The sequence below is a fragment of the Salvia splendens genome, chromosome 12 (assembly GCF_004379255.2).
Source record: "Salvia splendens isolate huo1 chromosome 12, SspV2, whole genome shotgun sequence".
In the NCBI taxonomy this organism is placed as follows: domain Eukaryota; kingdom Viridiplantae; phylum Streptophyta; class Magnoliopsida; order Lamiales; family Lamiaceae; genus Salvia; species Salvia splendens.
The window spans coordinates 23,462,211-23,487,419 of record NC_056043.1 but is presented as its reverse complement, the minus strand read 5'-3'; the positions used below and the strand labels follow the sequence as shown (position 1 = coordinate 23,487,419).

Below are 25,209 nucleotides of genomic sequence, written 5' to 3'. Positions count from 1 at the left end.
TCATCAACTTCCAACTTTGACCACTTGTCTAGATCACATTTATGGATGTGCTCAACCTCCCCACCCACGTTTTGTTTTCCAATTGTGTTAACCATTTTATCAGAGTGGTGGACTCTTGTTGTGAATGTCCCATCTACATTTCAAAAATATCAGGTTAGTCCTAAATAATTGTAGTGAGCAATATGAAACACCTTTGGTCCCCACCAACTTGCTTGTCCCCCAGCACAAAAACATTTACAATAAAACACAAGGCCTCACAAACCCAAAATAAAAAATAGAACATACCCTACATGCTCATAAAGAACACAATCTGGCCAAATACAACAAAACACAGCAAAAACAAAACAACAATGCACTTTTCTGGACACACACGATCCGCACAACACCAAACACTCATACAATCTGGCCAAACACAAAAAAACACAACAAAACAAAACAGCAATGCACTTTTTTGGACACACACGATCCACACAACACCAATAACTCATACAATCTGGCCAAACACAAAAAAACACAACAAAAACAAAACAACAATGCACTTTTCTGGACACACACGATCCACACAACACCAATAACTCATACTTTAATCTACCCTAACTCAATCACAATATTTGTAGTCATATTTGGGGACCACAACCAAACAACAAACAATATTCCTTATGTTCCCCCAAAAAATTACTATAAAATCAGTCACATACATTAATCGACCCAACAGACCTAACCCTAATTAAAAAAATTATACATTTCTCACAACCCCAACCCTAATCAATAAAAAATTTTCCTTCACGGGTCGAACACGGCTAATTTTGAGGCAGAGCTCGTACAGGAGGGTTTTGAGGCGGCGGGAGTTGGGGTGTATTTACAGTCGCCGTCGAAGGCCCAACACCTGAAGAAACAGCCTTCCTCCTCCGCATTCAGGGTTTGTACAGCCGAGCCCTAGGGTTTATTTGCTCTTTTTCTGGCGTGCTGTTGTGAGTTCGCCGTTTCGAAGAATAAGGTAGGGTTTCGGCGAAGTTTGCTTGAGAAGAAGAACGATGAGCGATGCTTCGAATTCCTTTTGTTTCTAAATGTGATTTTAAGTGTTGTTTGTTTGATTTTTCCTAAGTGTTGTGTGTTTGATTTTGAATAAGTTTTTTTTGCATTGTTTTAATATATTTTCCGTATGCTGCTTCCAACTTTTGCTAATAGAAATTAAGGACTTTAATTAGGTATAACTAATTACAATTAATAATTTAATTTGGTCTAATTTGGATTACAAGGCAATCACAGTTTTTTATTAACATCGCCGTCAATTTCGGACTGATCCCGATCCGAGTTTATTCGTGAGGGACTCAACAATCAAAAAGATAATGTTCAGGACCAAATTCGTAAAACGGCCGTATGTTTGGGACCACATTTGACCTTTACTCTTTGATGAGGCTCGTTTCACGCATGTGTTTTGTCATAATACTACATCAAATTCTGTAAACTAACATCCAATTTTGAGCCAGGTGTATGTGAAAATCCGTCATATTCAGTAAATGAACAGATCAGTTGGGCGGATGAACGGATCAAGGAATAAAGCCAAAAACTGCAGCGCTGAGCTGATCAAGTCAGAACTAAATGGAGCGAGCAGGAGTTTCCGCATAGAAGATTGAGCTAAAAGACCACACCACAAAGTGAAGGGCAGGAATGACATTTCGGAGAGGATGGAACCCTAGGGATCAAAGCACTACGCCTCTCTATATAAAGGAAGCCCAACACGAGGAAAAGGGGGTCTCACGGTCGTCACATTTAGAACATCTTTAGGATTTCAGCTCTCTTATAGGGCTGAAATCGGAGCTCATTTTACTTCATCTTCCTAATTTCCGTTGCACACACACTTGGTCCTGTTTTATTTTAGTTTAGTTGTAGTTTGGTGTTGGTTTTCTGCATCTTAAATTGTTTCATTCTTGTTATTCCGCTTCGAGAAGAAGCGATGAAATAATTTCCTGTTTCATTTGTTTATTTTCAGTTTACTTTTGATGTTATCGACTCTTGATGTTTTTGATTTAGTAAATTAGAGTTAAGGTTTCGGTTCCAGTTGATATGTTCTGTTTTCATGCATGATATTTCTGATCTGCTTTCGGTTTCCGTTTTATGTCGCATGTCTTAGCTCAAAATGTCTTGTTTTGCGTTGATTCGGTCAGATCTTTGTCTAATTGCGAAGAAATTATGTATGAGTTACCTTAGGATGTTTAGATCTAGTAGTTGATGTTTTATTTCTGCATGATCATGGTTTAGTTTCTTGTTTACGTAGTCGTAGTTAGATCCTAGGAGTAGATCCAAGTTGTTATGATGTTTCATTTTTCGTAATTTTTCAAATCTCCTTGTTGTTCTGCTTTTCATGTTGATGTTAGGGTTTGTATACTAGAAATCATCTTTCGAGTGATTGAATACTGTAAAACTCTTATTATTATTTTCCAATGAATGCAACAGATTATTTTTGTCATGATGTTGTTATGTTTTACATTTAATGGATGTTTATTGCATATTTAAATGTACAAGCGAACATAACAAAGTCTAAGTCTTTGTTTTAGTAGACCGGTTGTGGGCTGCACTCAATTTAAGGTACGCGGTCAGCCTGAACAAAGAAAAATAATAATTTCACAACCTAGATAGGCCTAAACTACCTATCGTGAAAGGTTGCAATGTCAGTCCGACTATTTCTAAGCCGTATTGAAATAAGATGACGTTGGTGTGGTATAGCATTGAATGGATCTAACAGCAAGACGAGTCGTTATGCATCTACTGAAAGACGAGGTCTTGATAATTAATTTCTTAATCAATGTACGTTAGCATTGAGCATACGATATTGAGTATCTACTACTTTGACTTACCAAAGGTGCGGGTTTTTCGTCACCCAACGATCAAGGTATATTGGGTACTGGTGATCATTATCTGGCGGTGCTAGGATTGTTATTATGTTGAATCGTGCGCTCGATTGATAACATCCACAAGAGGAGCTCGAAACAAGGTTTTATTATTCGAAACCTAGCTAGTTGGAGTTTTATTACTCTATGAATAATAAATAAGAGTTTCTTGCTAAGTCCACTCTTGGAGATTAAAATATGTTAATTAATTAAGTCCATGGCAGGTATTGATTAATTAATGGATGTTTCTATCTTAAGCACGGGAAATGAATTACACACACAAAAGAAAACCCGGAATACTTGTAATTTCGGATTTGGAAAGGCAGTGCAATATTACTTCTGTAGTGGCTGCTTGTAATATTCCAGTATAAGCTTGTATTAAATTTTGGGTTCAATTTAATTAGTAAAAAGCTAATTGGGTGAGGCCATGTCCAAATTCTTCCTTAGATCCCTGACTAGGCCCAATATGTGACTTAATATAAATAGGAGAATAAAGGAGACAGAAAATACACTTTTTTCTAATCATAATTTTCGTCCCTCTCCATCTAGAGAGAGAATCGAAAATTGCTCTCCTTCCGTGAGCAGTTTTCTGTCTTCGTTATTTAAGTCCTAGTACACTGGTGAGATTTGCCCACACAAATATCAGTCTACAGTCCGGGACACCAGTCAGAAGATCCGAGGTCGAGTTCTCAAGATCTTCACGTAGACAACACGCAAGCCATCTTCGATTCTCAAGTGAATCAATGAGGTAAATTGGCTAACTCCGTAGTACGCATGTTTTAGGGATATTTTGTGCTAAAGCATGTTTATAATTCAAGTTGCGAGCATGATACATGTGATAATTACGCGAATAGAGTTTGTCTGAATAATCTGCTAAATAGATCAGTTTTGTGTGATCCGTTAGAACGCACGCTTCTGCTGCCAACCCCTTCAGTTGATTTAGTGAAGAAGATGAAGTTGTTAGAAAAGTTTTACTTTATCCTACATTTTGCAGGAGACTGGCAGTCGTCCACTTTATGCTGTTTGCCCATTTCGGGAAAGTTTTAGTTGAGTTGATCAAGTAGATTTAGTCAAGTTTTAGCAAGTCGATCAGTTTAGTTAGTTTAGTCTCTTAAGTCAAGTAGTTAACTTAACCCACCCCTAGAAAGCGTGGCCGCAGCCATTCCCATTTCGTGTCCAGCAACAAATGTAAAACACATCATCTTTGTGGGATCGATCCTTACTTCCATATACTAGTTAATAGTATTGTGGGTTAAGGTTTTGAGAACGATTTTAAGTTTTCCTATTCATCTCACTCGAGTAGGATTATGTTAAGTTGATCAGCCTGAGTCTCCACTTGACCCGTTCACCAGCAGTTCGCAGGTTGAAGGCATATCTAGGCTAGCTGGATCAGCTTGACGATCCAACTTGAGCAGTGTACAACGATAAAAAAAAAGAATGAGAAGAAAGGAAAACATAAAAAGAGCAGACTTCTCACTCTTCATGAATTTCACACCACTTTTTACTTTCTCTTTTAATAAAGAGACAACACTTGCAACCCTCCATCTTTTAACCATTTCTTCACTTAACTATTCAAAGTGGGACATATATTCATGGAGGAAGTAATAAATCAGATTAGTGCCATCCATTTTCTGATCTAATAAATCATGTTGGACCTTAGTTTTGATATATGATTTGGATTCACGACAACCCTATATATATATATATATATATATATATATATATAGGGATGTATCCATTTCCTTTTCCTATATTTCCTCCTTTTTCCTTCTTAATATCAGCCATTAGATTAGAGAAATGGACGGTCAAGATCAACATTGGGAAATTAATCCCGTGTTGCATTATTTGTCCTATTTTGTGCATTATGAGGGTACAATAGTAATCTAATCTAGGCTGGAAACCGCTACGAATAATGCACCACATGGTCACGAGTAATGCATATAATTGCCTATATAATGCACAATATGTGAACTGCAATGCATACGAATAAGATGTACCATGTTATGATGTTTGGACACACGTTTCTTGTTTCCCCTAAGGGTTTAATAAGCTTAGGGGCTAGGGTATAGTACGTAGACACGTATGTAATCTTCACATGGTAACGAGTAATGCATATAATTGACTATATAATGCACAATTTGTGAACTGTAATGCATACGAACAAGATGTGCTGTGTTATTATGTTTGACACAGGTTTCTTGTTTCCCCTAAGGGTTTAATAAGCTTAGGGGCTAGGGTATAGTACGTACTCATTAATAACAAATTATAAAACGATACGAATAATTCAACAAATTGTCACGAGTAATGGATGTTATTAACTATATAATGCACAATATGTGAACTGCAATACATACGAATAAGATGTACCATGTTATGATGTTTGACACACGTTTCTTGTTTCCCCTAAGGGTTTAATAAGCTTAGGGGCTAGGGTATAGTATGTAGACATTACTAAAAACACGTATGTAATCTTCAATCCGTTGATTAACCCATATACACAATACCTCTAATAATGCATAATATACTGAGATAATGACAATTAACAGCTACATAATGCACTACCTAAACCAAATAATGCACATACGTATATTCCAATAACAACAATTTGTTAGTAATGTCTACGTACTATACCCTAGCCCCTAAGCTTATTAAACCCTTAGGGAAACAAGAAACGTGTGTCAAACATCATAACATGGTACATCTTATTCGTATGCATTGCAGTTCACATATTGTGCATTATATAGTTAATAACATTCATTACTCGTGACAATTTGGTGAATTATTCGTATCGTTTTATAATTTGTTATTAATGCGTACGTACTATACCCTAGCCCCTAAGCTTATTAAACCCTTAGGGGAAACAAGAAACGTGTGTCAAACATCATAACACAGCACATCTTGTTCGTATGCATTGCAGTTCACAAATTGTGCATTATATAGTCAATTATATCCATTACTCGTTACCATGTGAAGATTACATACGTGTCTACGTACTATACCCTAGCCCCTAAGCTTATTAAACCCTTAGGGGAAACAAGAAACGTGTGTCCAAACATCATAACATGGTACATCTTATTCGTATGCATTGCAGTTCACATATTGTGCATTATATAGTCAATTATATGCATTACTCGTGACCATGTGGTGCATTATTCGCAGATACCAAAATGTGGCAGTTACTTTTCTGTCAAATGTCAATAATAACCCTGTAATGCATACAACCACCTTCTATAATGCAACACGGAACCAGTTTTATAGAATCAATCTGATCCGTTGATGCCTTAGATCTAACGCGTAATATTAAGAAGGAAAAAGGATCTAAGATGTGAAAAGGAGAATAACGCTCCCCTATATATATATATATATATATATATATATATATATATATATAGTCCTTATTAGGAAGCAAACTAAACCTTAACTTGATAACTACTATTAAGTCTAGTCCATCCATTCTAAAAATAAATGGCCAAGATCAATATTCATGCGATGTCAACTAGCTGATGTAACAATGTCAATTATGGTATACGTGATGTCAACTAACTATTGTAACAATATGGGCATCAATGGAAATTGGACTTTGTTAGTTATAACTAACTTTTAAAATATCAAAACTTCAAACTCATATAACTATTTTGATTTAAATTGTTTTTTCACAAAACAATCAAATTAAAGATAATTTCATAATGATTCTAACGAGATTCTATTTGGATATGTTCGAATAATAAAATTTGATAATTTTATTTGAATTTTTAATATTATCGATAATTAGATTAATGTCAACATGTAGTATACATAATGTCAGTCTGATGCATGTACAATGTTAATCAAATTTAGTTGACATATTCAAATAAGACTAAAGTCCGAAAATGGTCCTTAACATTTTGCGTTTTTTTATTTTGGTCCAAAACATTATCTTTTGAATTATTCAGTCCCTCACATTTGAAATCGGATCACATTTGGTCCATTTTGGAAGGTTCTGTCAAATATTTGACGGTGTTAATTAGTGGGTCACAAATCCGTCACTATCTGGGAGAAACTAATCCGTCACTAATCCATCACAAATCCGTCACTAATCCGTCACAAAATGGATTTATGGTATATGCCAAAATAAATGACCATTTTGGGACTTTAGTCAAGAAGAAACTGATTTTGATTTTGATCCCAAAGCACAAAGGAGAGTGCATTTATTAGCAAGCAATCCAGCACCAAGATCAGTGATTGTAACACACCATTTCAAAGAAAGCAGCTTCAACTTTTTACATCCAACAGCAATGCACCCAATCCCAATATCTGACACCAACCAGCACCTCCCCATCCACAGCTTCTCCAAATTCCTGGCCTCCGCCATAGCCGCCGCCGCCGCATCCCTCAGCTCCGTCGCATTGCTCAAATCCAGTTCCACCAGCCCCCCGCATTTCGCGGCCAGCAGCGACAGCGTCGCGTGCGTGAAGAGCCTCGATCTCGACAGATCCACGGATCTCAGCGTCGCGTAGTAGGCCTCCGTGGCGGCGGAGATCACGCCGTCGTCGGCGCTGGGGCAGTTTGTGAAATCGATGCGGCGGTAGCGACGGAGGTCCGCCAGGAGGGAGTCGGGGTGGAGGAGCTTGAGGGTTTTGCAGTGGCGGGATTCGAGGGAGTGGAAGGATTTGGAGGTGGCGGAGAAGGATTTGGAGGAGGCGGAATCGAGGTAGTCGAGGATGGTGAAGATGATCTCTTCTGAGAGAGATTCCATTGGATTGTTGAAGAGTTGCAGTCGTTGCATTTTTGGTTTTTTGGATAGTTGAGATCTAACTAATTTTTAACTGAAATGGACACTGGGGAAGTTTTCTGTTGGGGAAGGTACCATTGTCATCCTTTCTCCATCAATTCATTTTAAGTTTTACTCCCATTCCGCCATTTAAAAATTGATGAATAGTAAATTATTTATGGAGTTTATGCAATATTTTGGGATTAGTGACGGATCAGTTTCTCCTAGTTAGTGACGGATTAGTGACGGATCAGTTTCTCCCAATTAGTGACGGATTAGTGATGGATTTGTGACCCGGTAATTAAAACCGTCAAAAATTTGACGGAACCGTCCAAAATGGACCAAATGTGATCCGATTTCAAATGTGAGGGACCGAATAATTCAAAAGATAATGTTTTGGACCAAAATAAAAAAAATGCAGTATGATAAGGACCATTTTGGGACTTTAGACTTCAAATAATTGAGTTGACATTTTTACTATACCGTGTTGACATCATAAGAATCACAAAAAATTGTCCCATGGTATAAAAAATGACTAAAAACCATTTTCAAATGAATTAATATAATTTCCACGTGACACCACTAAATACCACTACATCATTTTAATTTAATGATTAAAAATGGATAGTAATAAGCAATTAGCAAATACTCTCTCTGTCCCATTATAAGTGAGACGTTTCTATTCGGCTGTTGTTTTGCGAAAATGAGAATAAATAGTTAAAGTGGAGAGAAAGTAAAATAAGTAAGAGAATATAGATACAACTCTTTTCTATATTATTCTCTCTATTACTTTACTTTCTTTCCACTTTAATTTACTATCATTTTCACAAAATAACGGCTGAAAAAAAAACGCATCACTTATAATGGGACAAAAGGAGTAGTTAGTATTTGATCCCTTCATAATATTACTACTATACTAGTCTAAACATATTATGAATCGTTAGGTATATATACATCTTAACTCGACGAAGAACTTGTTATTATAATTTGACAATTGGATGACTTAGGAGTAGCGTTTTGGTCGGTTCTATTTGTTTATTGGACCTTTTGTTTTATTGAAGGAGTATCAATATTTATGGACTTTTTGAGATAAGAAATGTGGGTTTTGGTTCTTTTCATGTGCAGAATCATAGTCATATCAAGGAGGAATGGTATGGGGTTTTGATTAAAAATTACAATATCCATGCATGCGTCTACTTCAACATTACCTTACTAAAAAATAGTTTAATTTGAGCATCACAAGAAAACGTTGTGTACACAATACGACAAGGCTAAAAATGGCAAGTGTGGTGGGGATGAGTTGGTGTCGTGGCGAAATTAGGTCTTGTTAAATTTGTGAAATTGTGGCTACAAGCGCACTATCCATCTCATTATCAACTTGTGCTAACAAACAAAAATAAAGTGCGTTTTTCATTCTTTGGTTGAATTAATACCAAACACTGAACAACACACTTTTTCCTTTTCCCCAAAATATGGATACAGCTAACTACAAAAATAATGGATGTGGACCCGCCAGTAGTAGCATTCGCATCATTAATACTAATATTAATGCATTGTCCAACAAACTTTCTTGATTTCATCGACATAGGTAACCAATCTCTGTGGTTAGTTGTGAAATTTGCAGAAAATGGGAGTTGCAAAAGAGCAGCACATAGTAATGCTGCCGTTCATGGCACAAGGCCATCTCATCCCATTCTTAGCCTTAGCAAATCAAATCACCCAACGCTTCCCCTTCAAAATCACCATCGCCACCACCCCTCTCAACCTCCGTTACCTCAAAACCGCCGCATCCAACCACTCACCCCAAATCCACTTCTCCGAGCTCTCTCTCAACGCCGCCGATCATGGCCTCCCCCCCAAAACAGAGAACACCGAGGCCCTGCCCCTCAACCTCATCGTCAACCTCTTCCACGCCTCCGCCTCCCTCGACGCACCCTTCCGCGCGTTGATCCGCGATATAACCGCCACGGACGGCGCCCCTCCTCTCTGCATAATCTCCGATGTCTTCATGGGGTGGGCTAACGAGGTCGCCCGATCTTCCTCCACTGTCAACGTCGCCTTCACCACCGGCGGGGCGTATGGCACCGCCGCCTATATGTCCATGTGGCAGAACCTCCCCCACCGCAACGCTGCTGCCGACGGCAGCTTCTCTCTCCCTGGATTCCCAAACTCTCTCCCCTTCCACGTCTCTCAGCTGCACCGCTTCCTGAGAGACGCGGACGGCAGCGACCAGTGGTCGAGATTTTTCCAGCCGCAGATCGCGCACTCGCTGACCTCCTTCGGGTGGCTGTGCTCCACGGCCGCGGAGATCGAGCCGCTGGGGCTGGAAGTCTTCTCCAATTACACGAAACGCCCCGTCTGGTGCATAGGGCCACTCCTGCCGCAGGGGATGCTGGACCGGAACAAGCCTTCGCGCGTGATCGCCAAACATGCCGGGAGAGAGCCTGGGATCTCACCGGAGAAGTGCCTGGAGTGGCTTGATTCCCATCCAGAGAACTCCGTTGTCTATATCAGCTTCGGATCGCAGAACACGGTGAGCCAGAATCAGATGATGGCGCTGGCATTGGGGTTGGAGGACAGCGGGCGGCCGTTCATCTGGTCGATCAGGCCGCCCGCGGGCTTCAACTCGAGGGACGAGTTCAAGGCCGAGTGGCTTCCCTACGGGTTCGAGGAGCGAGGGCAGGGGCTGGTGGTGCGATCATGGGCGCCGCAGCTGGAGATACTCTGCCACCGATCAACGGGAGCGTTTGTGAGCCACTGCGGATGGAATTCGGTGGTGGAGAGCTTGAGCCAGGGCGTGCCGATCATTGGGTGGCCGCTGGCGGCGGAGCAGGGATACAATGCGAAGATGCTGGTGGAGGAGATGGGGGTGTGCGTGGAGATGACGAGGGGCGTGGAGAGCCAGATTAGTAGAGAGGATGTGAAGAGAGTGATTGAGGAGGTGATGGACGGAGGAAGTAAAGCGGTGGAGATGAGGAAGAAAGTGGTGGCGGTCGGAGAGTTGATCAGAGCTGCCTTGACCGAGGAAGATGGGTCTTCGCTTAAAGCCTTGGATGATTTTGTGGATACTCTTCTCTCTCTAACGCCCAGTGTTTGATTATTCGAGTTTATTTTCCACAAATATTATTACGATTAATTTATTACTATCATCTGAATTGAGGTGGAAGAGGGTCTTTTAAACTTTTTAAGTAAATTATTTGGCGTTATTATTGAAGTAATTTTTTACTTGAATAGTATAATCTATCTTAGGGCAGGTAATTCGGTCATCGGTTAGTCGGTTAACCGATGACCGAACCGAATAACACAATTCTCGGTTAACCGATAACCGACAAATTTGGTTATCGGTTCAGTTCGGTTCCAAAATTAAGGCGTCTACTCGGTTATCGGTTCGGGTCGGTTCCAATCGGTTCTAACCGATTTGAACCGAATTACTCCTTTAAAGCTATTATGATTATTCTTTTATTTATTATTAAAAAATATCATAACTTAGATTTCATTCTTTCAAACCAGAAACTGAGAAAAGAAATGGAGAAACTATTACAACAAGCATCTAACTAGATTTGCTGTTTTGGTCCTACCGCAGCAGAATAAAAATATAAAATCATCTGGAAAATGGTGACACAAAGAAGTTTTGATGAACGTAGAGTTAAGCAGAAAGGTTTTTCCTTTTACTCATTGTATAGCTTAACTATTTTTGTTGCTAATGTTGATTTACCAGCGGAAATGGGAAAAAGTAGTCGGTGCATTTCTGGACTCTGGTGTTTACAATCAGCACAATTTACCAACGGATCTTATCCGCCAGTAACTGCGGGCACGTATCATCTGCTAATTCCTTTTTTATGGAGTAATTTTGTTTGTTTTTATGTTTCTGGTCGACAAATATCACCTTTTTTTGAATTTCGGTTCCAGTTCGGTTAACCGGGACCGAACCGACCTAGTTCGGTTAGGAACCGAACCGAACCGAAGCAAATTCGGTTTCGGTTCGGTGCTTCAATTTCGGTTCCTTTTGATTTCGGTTAACCGGGTATTCGGTTCGGTTAGAACCGAACCGACCGAATACCCTGCGCTAATCTATCTTGATATGATAATAACGTTGAAACACAAATAAAGAGAAGATGTTTTGTTAATTCCATGTATTACTCCACCTACATAGTAAAGCATCTTAGATTGGTAGTGCTACAGAGAAGATGTAAGATAAAATTATAATATCAAATCAAGCTTGCTAATAAGTTTAATGTACATAATAATATTGCAATCAACTTTCTAGGCTTTCCATACATAAACAAATGTTCCGCTTAAGCTGGGAATTTATAGATACTCATCATCTGTAGAAGAAAGTAGTTACCTCAACTAACGCGGTGAAGAGAGGGCTTCATCATTGATGCAACAAGGCCTTTTCGCATTATAGTAAAAATACGCAATTATCTGAACCAGCTCATCTGCTGACCTAAACTCTGCAGATCATGCCAAATCCCAACCCTTAACCAAAGAAATCTAGAAACCTCATTTACACATACAAATGTATAACGGAACAATATGACTCTACCTTTCTCTCTATATAATATCTTGTTTCCGCGTAAGAAGAGTAACTGCGGGCATTCTTCAGCTTTCAGTGCATATGCTAAATCTTTCTCGATATTTATATCCACCTTCACTGTCTGCATATTTAAATTGAGTTCATATCATACATCAAAGGTATATCCACCATAAGATATATGTATAAAAGAAATCAATAAGGCAATGGAGAAATTTCACTAACTCGAGGAGGTAATCGGTCTTTAGCTTTCCAGTAAACCTCTGCTGCTTTTTCCAACTCTTTCAAGACCTTCCAGTTATCACTTGCCCTGAAATAGAAACAATCATTCATGAACACATCTCTCAAGTTTCAAACTATCCTAGATAGATAAATGCTAATCTTTTGTTAACTAAGATAATTTGGGACTTTGCGAATTGCGATGAATCCTAAATCCATTGATAATTTCTAGAAACTTGCTGAATTCATGTTCAATTGAAAAGGGTATGAATTGCAGAAGTCCTAACGATGAAGATAAAAGTATCAATCATGTATTGTGTCCTTACCTGTTGTATCTCTCGAAGAAAAGGACGATGAGAGGGCTGGGATGGAAAGCAAAGCTCTCCCACTCAAGACAGTTGATCTCTTTCACCAATCCATAATCAATCTCGCCCTCCCAGTCGATCTCTGTGCCATCTTCACCTACCACATTCTTTATCGAGTGTTGATCAAAATACTCGGAAGCTCTGATCCCCCATCCCACCTCGGTATCCAGTGGCCAATCCGGATCCTCCTCCTCAACCACCATGTCCTTTTCGCCTACATCGACAATTTCCTCATCATCTGAGCTGTCATCATCAGATGCGGCTTTTTCCTTCATAAAGTTTTCCATGTTTTCTAGAACTTCTGGATTCTGCTTCCGTATCGACTCCAGCGTCTGTTCGAGTGAGCCCCGTATGTAATCCTCAACAGCTGCTGCTTCACTCCTACGACCGCGCCTTGGCTTTTTTGGGATGATTCCTGGATATGAACCCTCTGGATTCTCACCTTCGCTTTTCCGCTCTTTAGATGTCTGAGGCGCCTTTTTCCGTCTAAGCTCCGATTTAGGATTTTGATCGGAACTACTCGACGAGGCATTGCACGAGAAGCGTTTAACTATGTGATTGGGAAGTTGTGAAGGAAGTGAAACTGAAGTTGATATCTTAGCTCGTGTAGAAGGCGAAAGGGAAGAAGTAATATTGACTGCAGAAATCAATGCTTGATTATTTACTATGCTGAAAGCCATTGTTTTACAACTTGGATTCCAATCAACAGAGCAAAACCAAAACCTGCAAAATTACCTAATCTGTAAATAAACTAAAACCAAACGTCAAACACCAAGGAAAGGAATAACCAAAGGATCAAAGTTAAAGGCAGGTAGCAGCCAACAAATCACAAAATCCTCTATAATGGCGAGAAGAAAAGCAAATAGAGGTCGAGTAAGCAAATTATCGAACACATGGCGTGCACTCCACAGTCCAATAATAGTTACACTAGAAAATGAACAATAACAAACGTTGGGCACAAAACTTGAGACTCAGCGAAACATGGCATTCAGAGAAATTAAAAAGGGAGAGCGTGTTGGAAGCTGGTTTATACAGTAGAGAAAACCTTGTTTGAAAGAGAAAACCTTAATCGAAAATTGGTGGGAAGCAGCGTGGGAGTTGGAGGAACGGTAATTACGCCTCGACAGTTTCTTTTTGCTTAGAAGCTTCGAGTCTGTCTCTGTGTGAAGGAGGAAGAAAACAATCACTACAGCAGTGAGCACCAGAAGCTCTGCCTCTTTGGCCGGACCAACTATCAAATTATGTGATAAATGACGTAATAATAATTTATTATACTTATTTAGTCTATATTCAATTATCTATTTTAACAAAACTCTCTTCAATCCCAAAAAAATTATGCATTTTTGATTATGCACGAATTTTAATAGGATAAAGAAAAAAAAATAAAAAAGTAGAAGTAATAAAATTGTGGTTTGTGGACCATAGATCCTCCCTCAACAAAGAGAAAAAAATATTTTAAAAATAAATAAATAAATATTCTTATGGAACGGACTAGTGCAATTAAAATGAATATGCAAATGAAATGCATTAGAGTGTCCACTATGGGTAGGACGCGGCTATAGCCGCGTCTGGGGGCGGTGGGCGGGCGGCTATAGTGGGGAAGGTGGGCGGACAACATTTGGGGGCTATTGGGGCGGCGGACGCGGGATAGCCGCGTTCGGGGCGAGGACGCGGCTGGGGAAAATGTAGAATTTTGTATTTGGAATTTGGGGGCTATTGGAGGTGTCCACTATAGTGAGAGAAATAGAATTTTGGGGCCGTGGATAATAAAATTGGGGCTATGGACAAAAACTGGGGTGAGGCTATTGGGCGTGTCCGCCTTATAATGGATACCCTTAAAAGCCAATATCTGCACATAGTTAAACTGGCACCTTTTTTAAGCAATCTGAAATTTGCCCGAGGGTAGGAGGAGGATGGTGGAGATAGGGAATGGGAGGAGGAGGGTGGAGTAGCAGGGATTTGCAGAATTGGATGAAAATATTGGAGTAAAAAATATCATAAATCATAATTCCCAAAATATATTTGGGGTAGTTTGGTAAATAATAAATATTGTGATACAAATAATAAGAAAAAGAAGAGAAAATAGATAAATACTTGAAAATCTCTCACCATGATCATAAACGAATTTAATCACAAATTTCGAAAAAACATGTGAACTGAGTCTATTTTTTTGAAATCTCTCGTCATTTTATGAATCTTTGAATAGAGAAACAATACCTTGAATTACGTAGGCAAATTAAGTAAAATACCAAAAATGAAGATAACAAAAAAAGAAAGACATGTCCAATTGAATTATTAATCAAGGAATTGGTCACCAAAATATAGGAAGGAGTCAAAATTAGAGCAAGACAAGAGAGTGAGATCAACAGGGAATCCCACTGATGAAGCCATGATTAAAGACAGCGCCTCAAACTCCCATTATGATGCACCGTTTTCAACGTAAATCCATTGGCTACAAAGTTTTCATCATGGTTTCACATGACTGACAAAGTATTTTGTGATGTTAAGAATGCCGGACCTGGATTTTCAAGATTTAAGGGCCCGTGATTTAAGCCCGGATTCCGTGATTCTCGCTGCCGAATCAATTTCAGGCTTCAGCATCTTCTTCTTTACCTCACATGTTCCTCATCAACACTCTGTTTCCTCTCTTCTTTCTCAAGTAATGCCGCTTCATTTTTAACACACACCTTCTTCTTTATTTCACAAAATGTTGAATGCATGTATCTTAATTTGCTGCCTTACTTGTGCCTCGCAGATAATTTTGATTTGATGGATTCTACTTGCCAAATGTAGGCGCTTTTCCATTTACAAAAACTTATGTCCTGTTTGGAAAGTTTAATCTTTGATTTGAAACAGCATTTGTCAGGGCATGAATTGTCTGAAGCATTGAGTGGTCCTGATCCATATCCGGACAAATCCATAACAGTTCACATGAATACTATTAGCCTCAGCAGAAGGGATAAATCAAAAGGTACTTTGCGCCTTTTTCTTTAGTTGAATAGGAAATTTACCAAATTTTGAATCCAACTCCAAAATGCTGTCTTTTTTCATTCAATGGGAGTACTTTCTATTAGTTCAAAAACTAGATAGCAGTAAGCCTGAGACCCCAAAGATGAAAATGTAGCCAGAGATTCTGCAAGAAATTCCTTATTGGTAATAAGCACCCTATATGTAAGAATCGCAGGACTTAGTTGCTTCTGATTATTTGTCTTTCTGTTGGTGGGGTGTATTTGTTCAGAGTGTCAAGACCGAAGGTTGAGATCTGAAGTTCGGTTGAATAAAGCGGACCGTTGAAGGCCTGCTTATCGACACACGAGCATGGGGATTCATAAAGGGTGGAGTTCTGAGCGCATTCCACCGCTCACAAATGCAAACAGGAGGAATGTGAGCATTGCATTGTTGCCTTTCAATAATGGGAGGACTTTGCCTTCCAAATGGGAAGATGCAGAAAGGTGGATAGTTAGCCCGGTGTCGGGTGATGGTGCTATGAGAACCTCACAGCAGCAGCCATAGAGGCGGCCCAAGTCAAAGAGCGGCCCCCTCCGACATCCAGGGGCTGCTTATTATCAAATGTTTTCGCCTGCCACGCCCATGTTTGAAGGCAGCTGTGCTGAGAAACTAACAGCAAATTCACCTTTTTCTATTCGATACGGAGGCTATGAGGGCATAGGCAACTTTCTCAATGGCATAGAGCCTTGCATTGCATGGCGAGGTCAATTAGTATGCATGGATGTTCTGAGATGATAAGCCATTCATCATTGCCGGGATCCCAGGGTATGGTGTTGCCTTTGTTTTTCTTCGTCTCATCGTCTCATGTGTTTCTGATTTGACGGGATCATGTGAAATATTTAGTTAACACTAAGAGCCATGTGGATAAGCCTAAATTCATTTTATAGCTTCGAGAAAATAAGATTGATTATATAGTAGTATTGTATAGATTGTCTAGCTGTTTCTTGTTGTTATATTGATACAGATGTTAAATATGAGGTGACTGAGGATGCGCCTAACAGCATATCTCGTGCTGTTTCAAGGAGGGATATGGCGACTCAGATGAGTCCTGAGAGCAGCAAGCATTCCTCACCCGGAAGAGACTCTTCGTTCTCTCTAGCTATTCCATCAATTCTACCCATCGTAGAATCGCAGAGTATGCAAAAAGATTCTACCCATCAATTCTCCAAACCAGAAATGAGGGATGTGCTAGTTGATGAAGATGTCACCGTGATAAGGTGGTCCAAAATGAATAGGGGTAAAAACTCAGGAAGAGGCAGTCGGAATGCTGATGACTGGAAAAGAACAGCTGTGAACTATCATTCTGCTAGTTGGGAAGTTTCGACTGCGACGTCCAAGAGTATTTCAAAGTAATTTTTATTTAACCGATTTTCTTTGATATAATCTGGCTTATCTACATATGAATATAATGGGAACGTATATGCTGGCCTGGCAGTTAGAAATTGTTGCATGCATGATCATTCATGCGTAAAATGCATGCAACACAAGATGACGAGCTACAAAATGAAGCCGTGGGAAATTACCGTTGGGAGTTAGGAGTTAGTTGCTGTGTAACTAACTCAAGCCAGCTGGCAATCATCACGTGACATACACATGCTTACGCTGACGTGGAGTTGACGTGGATATATGAAGTTTAGCGCGGGAGAAATAAGTATAAATAAGAGTGAAGCTAGCTCATTTGTGTTGTTGAGAATTGTGTGTGTGTTGTTCATGTTAGCTGTAGATCGTGGATCTACAGCTCCTATTGGTTCCTATCCGATTTCCTTGCGTTGTAAGTGTGACATTCTTCGATCAATATAATTCCTATTCGTTCTTCTTAGCTCGAGTTGGTGATATTGCGTGTGTATGAGAAGTTACGGTCAAAGATAGGGCGATCACGACGAAAGATCGTAACAAGTGGTATCATCCAGAGTCATCGATCTTCAATTAGCGGAATTGTAACTCGAGGTGTAGAGATGAAGAAGAAATTGATGGAGCTGATGGATCAAAAATTGAGTGAGCTGCGTGAGCAAGTTATGCAGCAAGTTACGCAAGAACAAGGATCCAAAATTCTCGAGTTATCGCAATCGATTGCTGCGATCAACTTGCAAAATCAGAGAACGAAAGCTGCGATGGAGAGCGGTGAAGGAAGCAGCAAAGTGCGAACTGATTGGGGACGATCTACTCGATATGAGTTCCCTAAATTCGATGGTGACGGATTCGAAGGCTGGACGATGAGAGCAGAATATTTCTTTCAAGTAGCCAGGGTACCGGAGGACGAGAGAGTACGAGTAGCTGCAATTCACTTGGAAGGCAAGGCTCTCCAATGGCCAGGGCCGGCTCTGGGCATAGGCAACCAAGGCCACGGCCAGGGGCCAGGATGGACAGGGGCCCAAATTTTTTTGTAGCTTCTTAGGCCCAGCAGGTCAGCCCAGGTAACCCAGCCACCCAGCGATGTCCTTTGAGGCTTTGAGTTGCCAGCCTGCCACCGTTCCACCGAGAGTCTGAGACGCAGTCGCCAGTCGATCCATACGAAAACAAACAGGCAGAACAGCCCTTGACCTTGCCGCCTCCAAAAAATGCTGCGCCTTCGTCGTCTCTCAGATCAGATCGCGGCACGGCATCGCACCTTCGACGCTGCGTCCCGTCCCGAGTGCCGACCAGCAGGGACGCCTCAACCTACGCGCCCTCATGACCGCGGCCAGCAGCCCAGCCTAATCACTGATTCACTGATCGAGGTTAGGTTATATACTAATAGGTGTCAAACTCTTATTAACTTTTTACTCAAATTTTTAGCGAATTCTCTTCTAGATTTCTGGACTTTGCATATCTAATTTCCAATACATAATTTAGGTGTTGGAATGTTGCCAAAGAAACATTTGTCTGGAGCTCAAAAAAGAAAAAAAAAAGAAAACAAGATGAATTGTTTGTTGAATCGCAGAGAGGTGCTTTAGACAAGTTCTTTTCAGTTTCTAGCAATGTTAATGTTAATGAAGATCAAGGGCAGGAATCTGGTCATGAACAGGAACACGATCATAATTTAGCTGCAGAAGTTGAGGTCAATGAAGATGCTACAGCTCCAGGGGAACAAAGTTTAATAGCAGAAGTTGAGATCAATGAGGAAAACAGTAATGAGGAAAATTTGCATACGGAAAATCCAAATGGTACGGCTTCAGGGGAACCTTCTTTACATATTGAAAATTCAGATGGCCTTTTATCTATCTTTGATCCTAGTACATGGGAGTTTTTTGTTATAAGACATTGATAATTAGATGTAATCATAAATTTTATAATCCAGTATGGGGCCTTGACATCCAGCTTGGCCAAGGGCCCTTCAAAACACAAAGCCGGCCCTGCCAATGGCATCGTGGATTTCTGAGTCTACATGGTGAAGAAGCATATGTAGATTGGGGATATTATCTCTCATGCTGGGCAGCTCGTTTTGGAGCTCAAGCCTATGAAGATCCACTTGCGGATCTGAGAAATCTCAAACAAAAAGGTACGCTCCAATCATACATGGATATTTTTGATGAATTATACCCGAGAGCTGGTATTAGGGAGGATCAAGCACTTAGTTTTTTCTTATCTGGACTTATTGATGAATTACAAATGCCAGTAAGAATGTTTAGACCTAAGAGCTTGACTGAGGCTTACTCATTAGCTAAATTGCAAGACCTAACTGTGAAGGCTTTGGGAATTAAGCCTAAGGTGATGCAGAATAATGTGTATACTAATAGCAGCTATTACTCGAGCAGTAAGCCTCTGGCAGTCACTACTAATAGTAAACCTGTGATGAATAATAACAATTGGAGTGGAGGTCATAAGGAGCCTAATCGTTTTGGTGGTGTTAGAACTAGCACTAATCTATCACCCAAAGAATTGGATGAAAAAAGAGCTAGAAAGGAGTGTTTCTGGTGCACTGAAAAATTCACTCCTAATCATCAATGTTCTAAGAGGAGATCTTATGTTATACAACTAATTGAGTTGGGAGAGACAACAGAAAGTGAGGAACAAGTAGATTTGGCAGATGAAACAGGGGATGGTGAAGAACCGGATCTCCAGCTATCTTTACATGCTGTTTGGGGTAAGAATGGACCTCAAGTGATGAGGATTAAGGGAATATGTCAGAAAAAGGCCTTAAAGATCTTAATTGACACTGGTAGTACTCATAATTTCTTAAGCTCCAGAATAGCTAAGAAGATTAAGTGTGAACTCACTGCAGTAAGCTCTAAGGCTGTAGAGGTTGCTAATGGACAACTATTGCAATGCAATCAGAAATGTGGTAACCTTGAGTGGGAAATGCAGGGAGCAACCTTTCAGGCTGAGGTCTATCTTATTCACTTGGAAACTTATGATTTGATATTGGGTGGTGCTTGGTTGTCTACCTTGGGTGAGATTACATGGGATTTCAACAAGCTGAATATGCAATTCAAATTGTCTGGTGTGGATGTGAAGTTGCAAGGGGAGCTATGGTCACCAAAATCTGATCAATTACATTGTTTACATATCTGCAACCTGCAAGAAATAGATGAAAATGAAAGAAAAATCAGCCAGCTGATGCCTTCAGTAGAAGAGGAAATTTCCTTCTGTTATGAGGTCAGTACAGAGGAAATATGGCCAGAACTTAAAATGATATTGGATGAGAATGAAGCTATATTTGCAGAGCCAAGTTCATTACCACCACCAAGGGAGCAAGATCACAAAATCATTTTGAAAGAGGGGTCTGATGCTGTCAACATAAGGCCCTATAAATATGCTGCCAAACAGAAAGATATCATTGAAACTATGATTGATGAGATGCTGAAATCCGGGGTTATAAGGCATAGTGAGAGTTCCTTTGCTAGCCCTATTGTTTTAGTCAAGAAGAAAGACTCATCATGGCGCATGTGTGTGGATTATAGAGCTTTAAATGCTATCAGGGTTAAAGATAAATATCCTATACCGGTTATTGAAGAGCTTTTGGATGAGCTGGGTGGGGCTACTTGGTTTTCTAAAATTGATCTAAGGTCTGGTTATTGGCAAGTTCGAATGAGGCTGGAAGACATCCACAAAACCGCCTTCAAAACTCATTCCGGCCACTATGAATTTTTAGTGATGCCATTTGGATTAACAAATGCTCCAGCCACCTTTCAAAACTTGATGAATTCTGTCTTCAGAGAGCATTTGAGGAAATTTATTTTGGTTTTCTTTGATGACATCTTGATCTATAGCAAAAGTAAGGAAGACCATGAGTTTCACTTGAGGACTGTGATGAACTTAATGAAGCAGCACAGCTTTTTAGCTAAGAAGTCTAAATGTAATTTTGGGTGTAGAAAGGTGGAATACTTGGGACATGTCATTTCTGCGGATGGTGTTGCTACGGATGAAGCCAAGATAGCAGCGGTTAAGAATTGGCCAAAACCGAAAACAATTAAACATGTTAGAAGCTTCTTGGGTCTAACCGGGTATTATAGGCGTTTTGTTTACAATTATGGAGTCATTGCTAAACCATTGATAGAGGTGCCAAAAGGTGCTGCATTTAGTTGGCCTGAGGAAGCACAAGCGGCTTTTGAGAAATTAAAAAGTGCTATGATATCTGCACCTGTTCTAGCTTTACCCGATTTCTCCAAGGAGTTTGTAGTTGAAACAGACGCATCTGGAGTAGGTATTGGTGCTGTACTAATGCAGGAGAAACACCCTATAGCTTTTATCAGCAAAGCTTTAACTCCTAAACATCAAGCTCTGTCTGTGTATGAAAAGGAACTACTGGCTATTTTGATGGCAGTGAAAAAATGGTATCACTACCTGCAGTGTAGGAAGTTTATAATCCTAACTGATCATCAGAGCCTCAAATATTTGGTTGAGCAGAAGTTGACAACTCCAACTCAACAAGCTTGGATGACAAAACTTATGCAATTCGATTATGAGATAAGGTACAAGAAGGGATGTGATAATGCAGTGGCTGATGCATTATCTAGGGTGCCAGAGTCTATGATATTTGCTCTGACTTCTCTTATAATTCCCTTGGAATTAATTGAGCAGATTAAGGAATCTTGGAAAGCAGATCAACAAATTCAATTAATTTTGAATGCAAAACAGACTGATACTACTTCTCACCCTAAATTCAGCTGGAAAAATGGTGAGTTAAGGAGAAATGGCAGACTTGTAGTTGGAAATGATGTGTTCTTGAAGGCCAAAATTCTAGCTATATTCCATGAGTCTGCAACAGCTGGCCACTCGGGTGTGTTGGGAACTTACAAGAGGATCTCTGCCTTGTGTTATTGGCCTAAAATGATGAAGGATGTTAAAGAATTTGTGAGGATGTGTGTGACTTGTCAAAGATATAAACCAAGCACTACTTCCCCTGCTGGATTATTTCAACCCCTGCCTATGCTTGCTGCAATTTTTACTGATATCACTATGGATTTCATAGAGGCTTTACCTACTTCACATGGGAAAGACACTATATTTGTGGTGGTAGACCGGTTGAGTAAGTATGCTCATTTCATGGCTTTGTCCCATCCATTTACAGCCAAGAGAGTAGCAGAAATATTCATGGATTTTGTTTTCAAATTACATGGCATGCCTGCTAAAATTGTAAGTGATCGAGGTGCTGTGTTTGTGGGAGCTTTCTGGAAGGAGTTTATGGCTTTATTGGGTGTGGATCTGCTATATTCTACAGCCTATCACCCTGAGACCGATGGACAATCTGAGGTTGTTAATAGATGTTTGCAATGCTATTTGAGATGTTCTATGGGAGAGAAACCACATTCTTGGGTTCAATGGCTGGGACTAGCCGAATATTGGTACAACACGACTTATCACTCTAGCATTCGGATGACCCCCTTTGAAGCATTATATGGTTTTCCACCCCCTTTACATGTACCATACTTACCTGGAGATTCAGAGATTGAAGTTGTTGACATTGCTTTGAGAGACAGAGAGGAGATGATTGTCATATTAAAGAGAAATATTGAGAAAGCTGCTGCAAGAATGAAGAAACAAGCTGATCTTCATCGTTTTGACAGAGAGTTTCAGATTGGTGATTGGGTTTTGTTGAAAAGTAAAATGCGGAAAATAAAATTGAAGAACTCTTGAAGACTACATTTTATTGATTTGAATTGTTGTTATTGATACAGAGTAGATAGGTATTTATAGGACTCTCCATATAAATATACCTAGGAACTATACTTATTGGAACTCCACATTATAAACGTTATTCTCTTCCCAACAAGTTGGGACTCCACGCATTCTCTTCCCAACATACTTGGGACACTTCAAGTTATCTTTCCAACACTCCCCCTCAAGTTAAGTATCGAGTTTTTTCGACACTTAACTTGCACGATCTTCACTTTGATAAATAGTTTATACTCGTATTCAGGAGTCATTCACTTTTTATTGACAGTTTATGCTCGTATCATAGAGCTTCTTCAATTCATCATTGATAGTTTATACTCGTATCAAAGAGTTTTTTTTTCATTGAAAGTTTAGGCTCGTTTCAAGGAGCTTCTTCGTTTTTTCATTGAAAGTTTAGGCTATTTTCAAGGAGTTTCTTCAATTTTCTGTTGACAGTTTTAACTCGTGTCATAGAGCTCTTCAATTTTTTGATTGGCAGTTTTAACTCGTGTCAAGGAGCCATCTTAGATAGTTTTTGCTAGTACCTAGGAGCCATCTTAGACAGTTTTAGCTCGTATCCAGGAGCCAAATAATTTTTTTTTGTGACTGACAGTTTTTACTCGTATCGAGGAGCTTTCTTTTTTACTGACAGTTTTTACTCGTGTCGAGGAGCTTACTCGTCTTTGGACTGATTTTAATTTGCAGCCCAAAGCTTAATTTTGGAATGCCTTTCTTGGCCCATTCCGCTCAAATACAATGAACCCATATTCTTTCAATTTTCAATTTTTAGCTTTCTTGAGCCCAACGCTAGCCCAATTTGCCCATTTTTCTTCTTTTTGTGAAAACCCTATATTGAGGGCGGTCAAACAGTGCCTCGTTTTCTTTTCTGTTTCTCTTTTCGTTCTGCGACGGCAACTCCGACAAGTAATCGCCGGACACTTCTGGTTGGCTCCACCCTTTGCATGAAAGACATCTCGACGAGCTTCTGCTCTCGCCCTTTCGACTTTTCTTCTTCTCATTCCTCCGAATTTCTGCTGCCATCGATCGTTTGCTTATTCACTTCTCTGGTAAAGCAGGTGAGCCAAATGAAAAAATGATGCCTCAACGCAAGCAGCTATTATGGTTCTGATGATTTCTGTCAAGAGTGCTTGTCAGAATGGATGGTTTCCTGATCAAGTCTCTTAAGAGCTCCACAATCTGGCAAGAAAGGTAGCAAGCAATTTTTGTAGTATATCTGATTTCAGCACTGACCCACACCTTTCTCACCCAGTTATCTCAACAGTCATGTCAAGATTCTATCCAAGATTGAGAATGGGACATATATATTCTTTTCTTGCCGTGAAGCCACGATCTCCATCAGCGGTAACTCATGATGCCGGATGCTATGAATCGTGAGGCAGTTGCTGCTATCTCCCCCTCGGCCCGGATGCTATTATATATGTTCGCAGCCTCTCCTGGCAGTAGCTTCTCCTCTCTCATCAGGGCTGGCCAGCTTTTCTCCATTTTCGGCACGGCTTTCTTGACGGCATCTGCTCGATCACTGCCTCGCTCTTCCTGGCGGTCCATATTCTACGGGCAGCTTTCGCTGCTCTCTTTTCAGCATTCTTCTAGGCGCCCTTATGTCTACCCCACGCCATTCACTCGTCTTCTCCGGCGGTCTTTTTTGTCTTCTCGGGCAACATAAATTTGGAGACTGGGTTGTTCGATCGGATACTTATTCTCCCCCTCGGCCGGACAAACTGAGGATTCTTCCGCTGATTTCTTCTCTTGACGGCAGCAGGGCGGCGACGCTCAATCAGTGACCAGCAATGAACTCTTTTCCTTTTGGCGTCTCCATCTCGGAAACTCTTGATTCCTTGGTGGTATACACTCTCGTGCTCTCTTCTCGACAGCCTCAAGCTCTTCTTTCGGTGGTATACACTCTCGTGCTCTCTTCTCGGCATTCTTCTACGCGCGATGAATAGTTTGGCAGTGGCTGTCGCCTCCCCCTCGCCAGACGATTCCTCGAATTCTCTTCTTCCGTTTATTGTGTTTAAAAGGATCTAGACTATCCTCTGTAACACCAGAGTTAGAAAATCTTGTCTTTCTGTTTCGAGTACCAGATTCCTATCTTGTTTGAGGGAGGTTTGGCTCATGCTATGGCTTTGGAGTTGAGTAGAGAGTGGCTGAAAAATTAATTTCTTCGGTCGATAGAAGGCTTGAATTTGTTTTTTTTTTTTTTTGAGATTTTGGGGTTTAGGATGAACACATATTCAACTACGCATTTTTTTTTCATAGAGACAGATCGATCCATGCAAGGATCGACCCTGCTCCGATACCATGTTGAAAAGTAAAATGCGGAAAATAAAATTGAAGAACTCTTGAAGA

The 25,209-nt window shown here is 40.2% G+C and overlaps 3 protein-coding genes across 9 annotated transcripts; 2 read left to right on the top strand and 1 right to left on the bottom strand.

The window, feature by feature from the left end:
- Positions 1–9,174: 9,174 nt before the first annotated feature.
- LOC121759379 (UDP-glycosyltransferase 92A1-like) lies at positions 9,175–10,872 on the top strand. Its single transcript, XM_042154939.1, has one exon. It carries the CDS (start codon positions 9,269–9,271, stop codon positions 10,736–10,738), a length of 1,470 nt encoding a protein of 489 aa, XP_042010873.1. The 5' UTR covers positions 9,175–9,268; the 3' UTR covers positions 10,739–10,872.
- Positions 10,873–11,831: 959 nt separating this feature from the next.
- On the bottom strand, positions 11,832–14,011 carry LOC121759692 (thioredoxin-like fold domain-containing protein MRL7, chloroplastic). 2 transcript variants are annotated; one of them, XM_042155364.1, is made up of 5 exons: positions 13,805–14,011; positions 12,721–13,482; positions 12,401–12,485; positions 12,188–12,299; positions 11,832–12,095 (listed from the first exon to the last, which is right to left on the bottom strand). In XM_042155364.1, the coding sequence occupies exons 2-5, from the start codon at positions 13,437–13,439 to the stop codon at positions 11,992–11,994; spliced, it is 1,020 nt and encodes a 339-aa protein (XP_042011298.1). In that variant the 5' UTR covers positions 13,440–13,482; positions 13,805–14,011; the 3' UTR covers positions 11,832–11,991. The 2 variants fall into 2 exon arrangements, with proteins under 2 accessions (XP_042011298.1, XP_042011297.1); XM_042155363.1 differs by having other exon boundaries at positions 13,824–14,010.
- Positions 14,012–15,194: 1,183 nt separating this feature from the next.
- Positions 15,195–17,566, top strand: LOC121757310. Of its 6 annotated transcripts, none has more exons than XM_042152852.1 (6): positions 15,195–15,418; positions 15,515–15,548; positions 15,626–15,730; positions 15,998–16,533; positions 16,733–17,117; positions 17,204–17,566. In XM_042152852.1, exons 4-6 carry the CDS (start codon positions 16,464–16,466, stop codon positions 17,205–17,207), a joined length of 459 nt encoding a protein of 152 aa, XP_042008786.1. In that variant the 5' UTR covers positions 15,195–15,418; positions 15,515–15,548; positions 15,626–15,730; positions 15,998–16,463; the 3' UTR covers positions 17,208–17,566. The 6 variants fall into 6 exon arrangements, 5 of the variants coding, with proteins under 5 accessions (XP_042008786.1, XP_042008785.1, XP_042008784.1 ...); XM_042152851.1 differs by having other exon boundaries at positions 15,616–15,730; XM_042152850.1 differs by having other exon boundaries at positions 15,515–15,730.
- Positions 17,567–25,209: the final 7,643 nt, after the last annotated feature.

What these genes read in the sequence shown, in the direction of transcription:
- LOC121759379 (XM_042154939.1), top strand. Translation starts at nt 9,269, where the DNA reads ATGGGAGTTGCAAAAGAGCAGCACATAGTAATGCTGCCGTTCATGGCA.
- LOC121757310 (XM_042152852.1), top strand. Translation starts at nt 16,464, where the DNA reads ATGGCGAGGTCAATTAGTATGCATGGATGTTCTGAGATGATAAGCCAT. An exon ending in ATCATTGCCGGGATCCCAGG is followed by an intron (nt 16,534 to 16,732) that starts GTATGGTGTTGC and finishes ATATTGATACAG; the next exon opens with ATGTTAAATATGAGGTGACT.
- LOC121759692 (XM_042155364.1), bottom strand. Translation starts at nt 13,439, where the DNA reads ATGGCTTTCAGCATAGTAAATAATCAAGCATTGATTTCTGCAGTCAAT. An exon ending in AAGACCGATTACCTCCTCGA is followed by an intron (nt 12,300 to 12,400) that starts GTTAGTGAAATT and finishes TTAAATATGCAG; the next exon opens with ACAGTGAAGGTGGATATAAA. An exon ending in GATATTATATAGAGAGAAAG is followed by an intron (nt 12,096 to 12,187) that starts GTAGAGTCATAT and finishes CATGATCTGCAG; the next exon opens with AGTTTAGGTCAGCAGATGAG.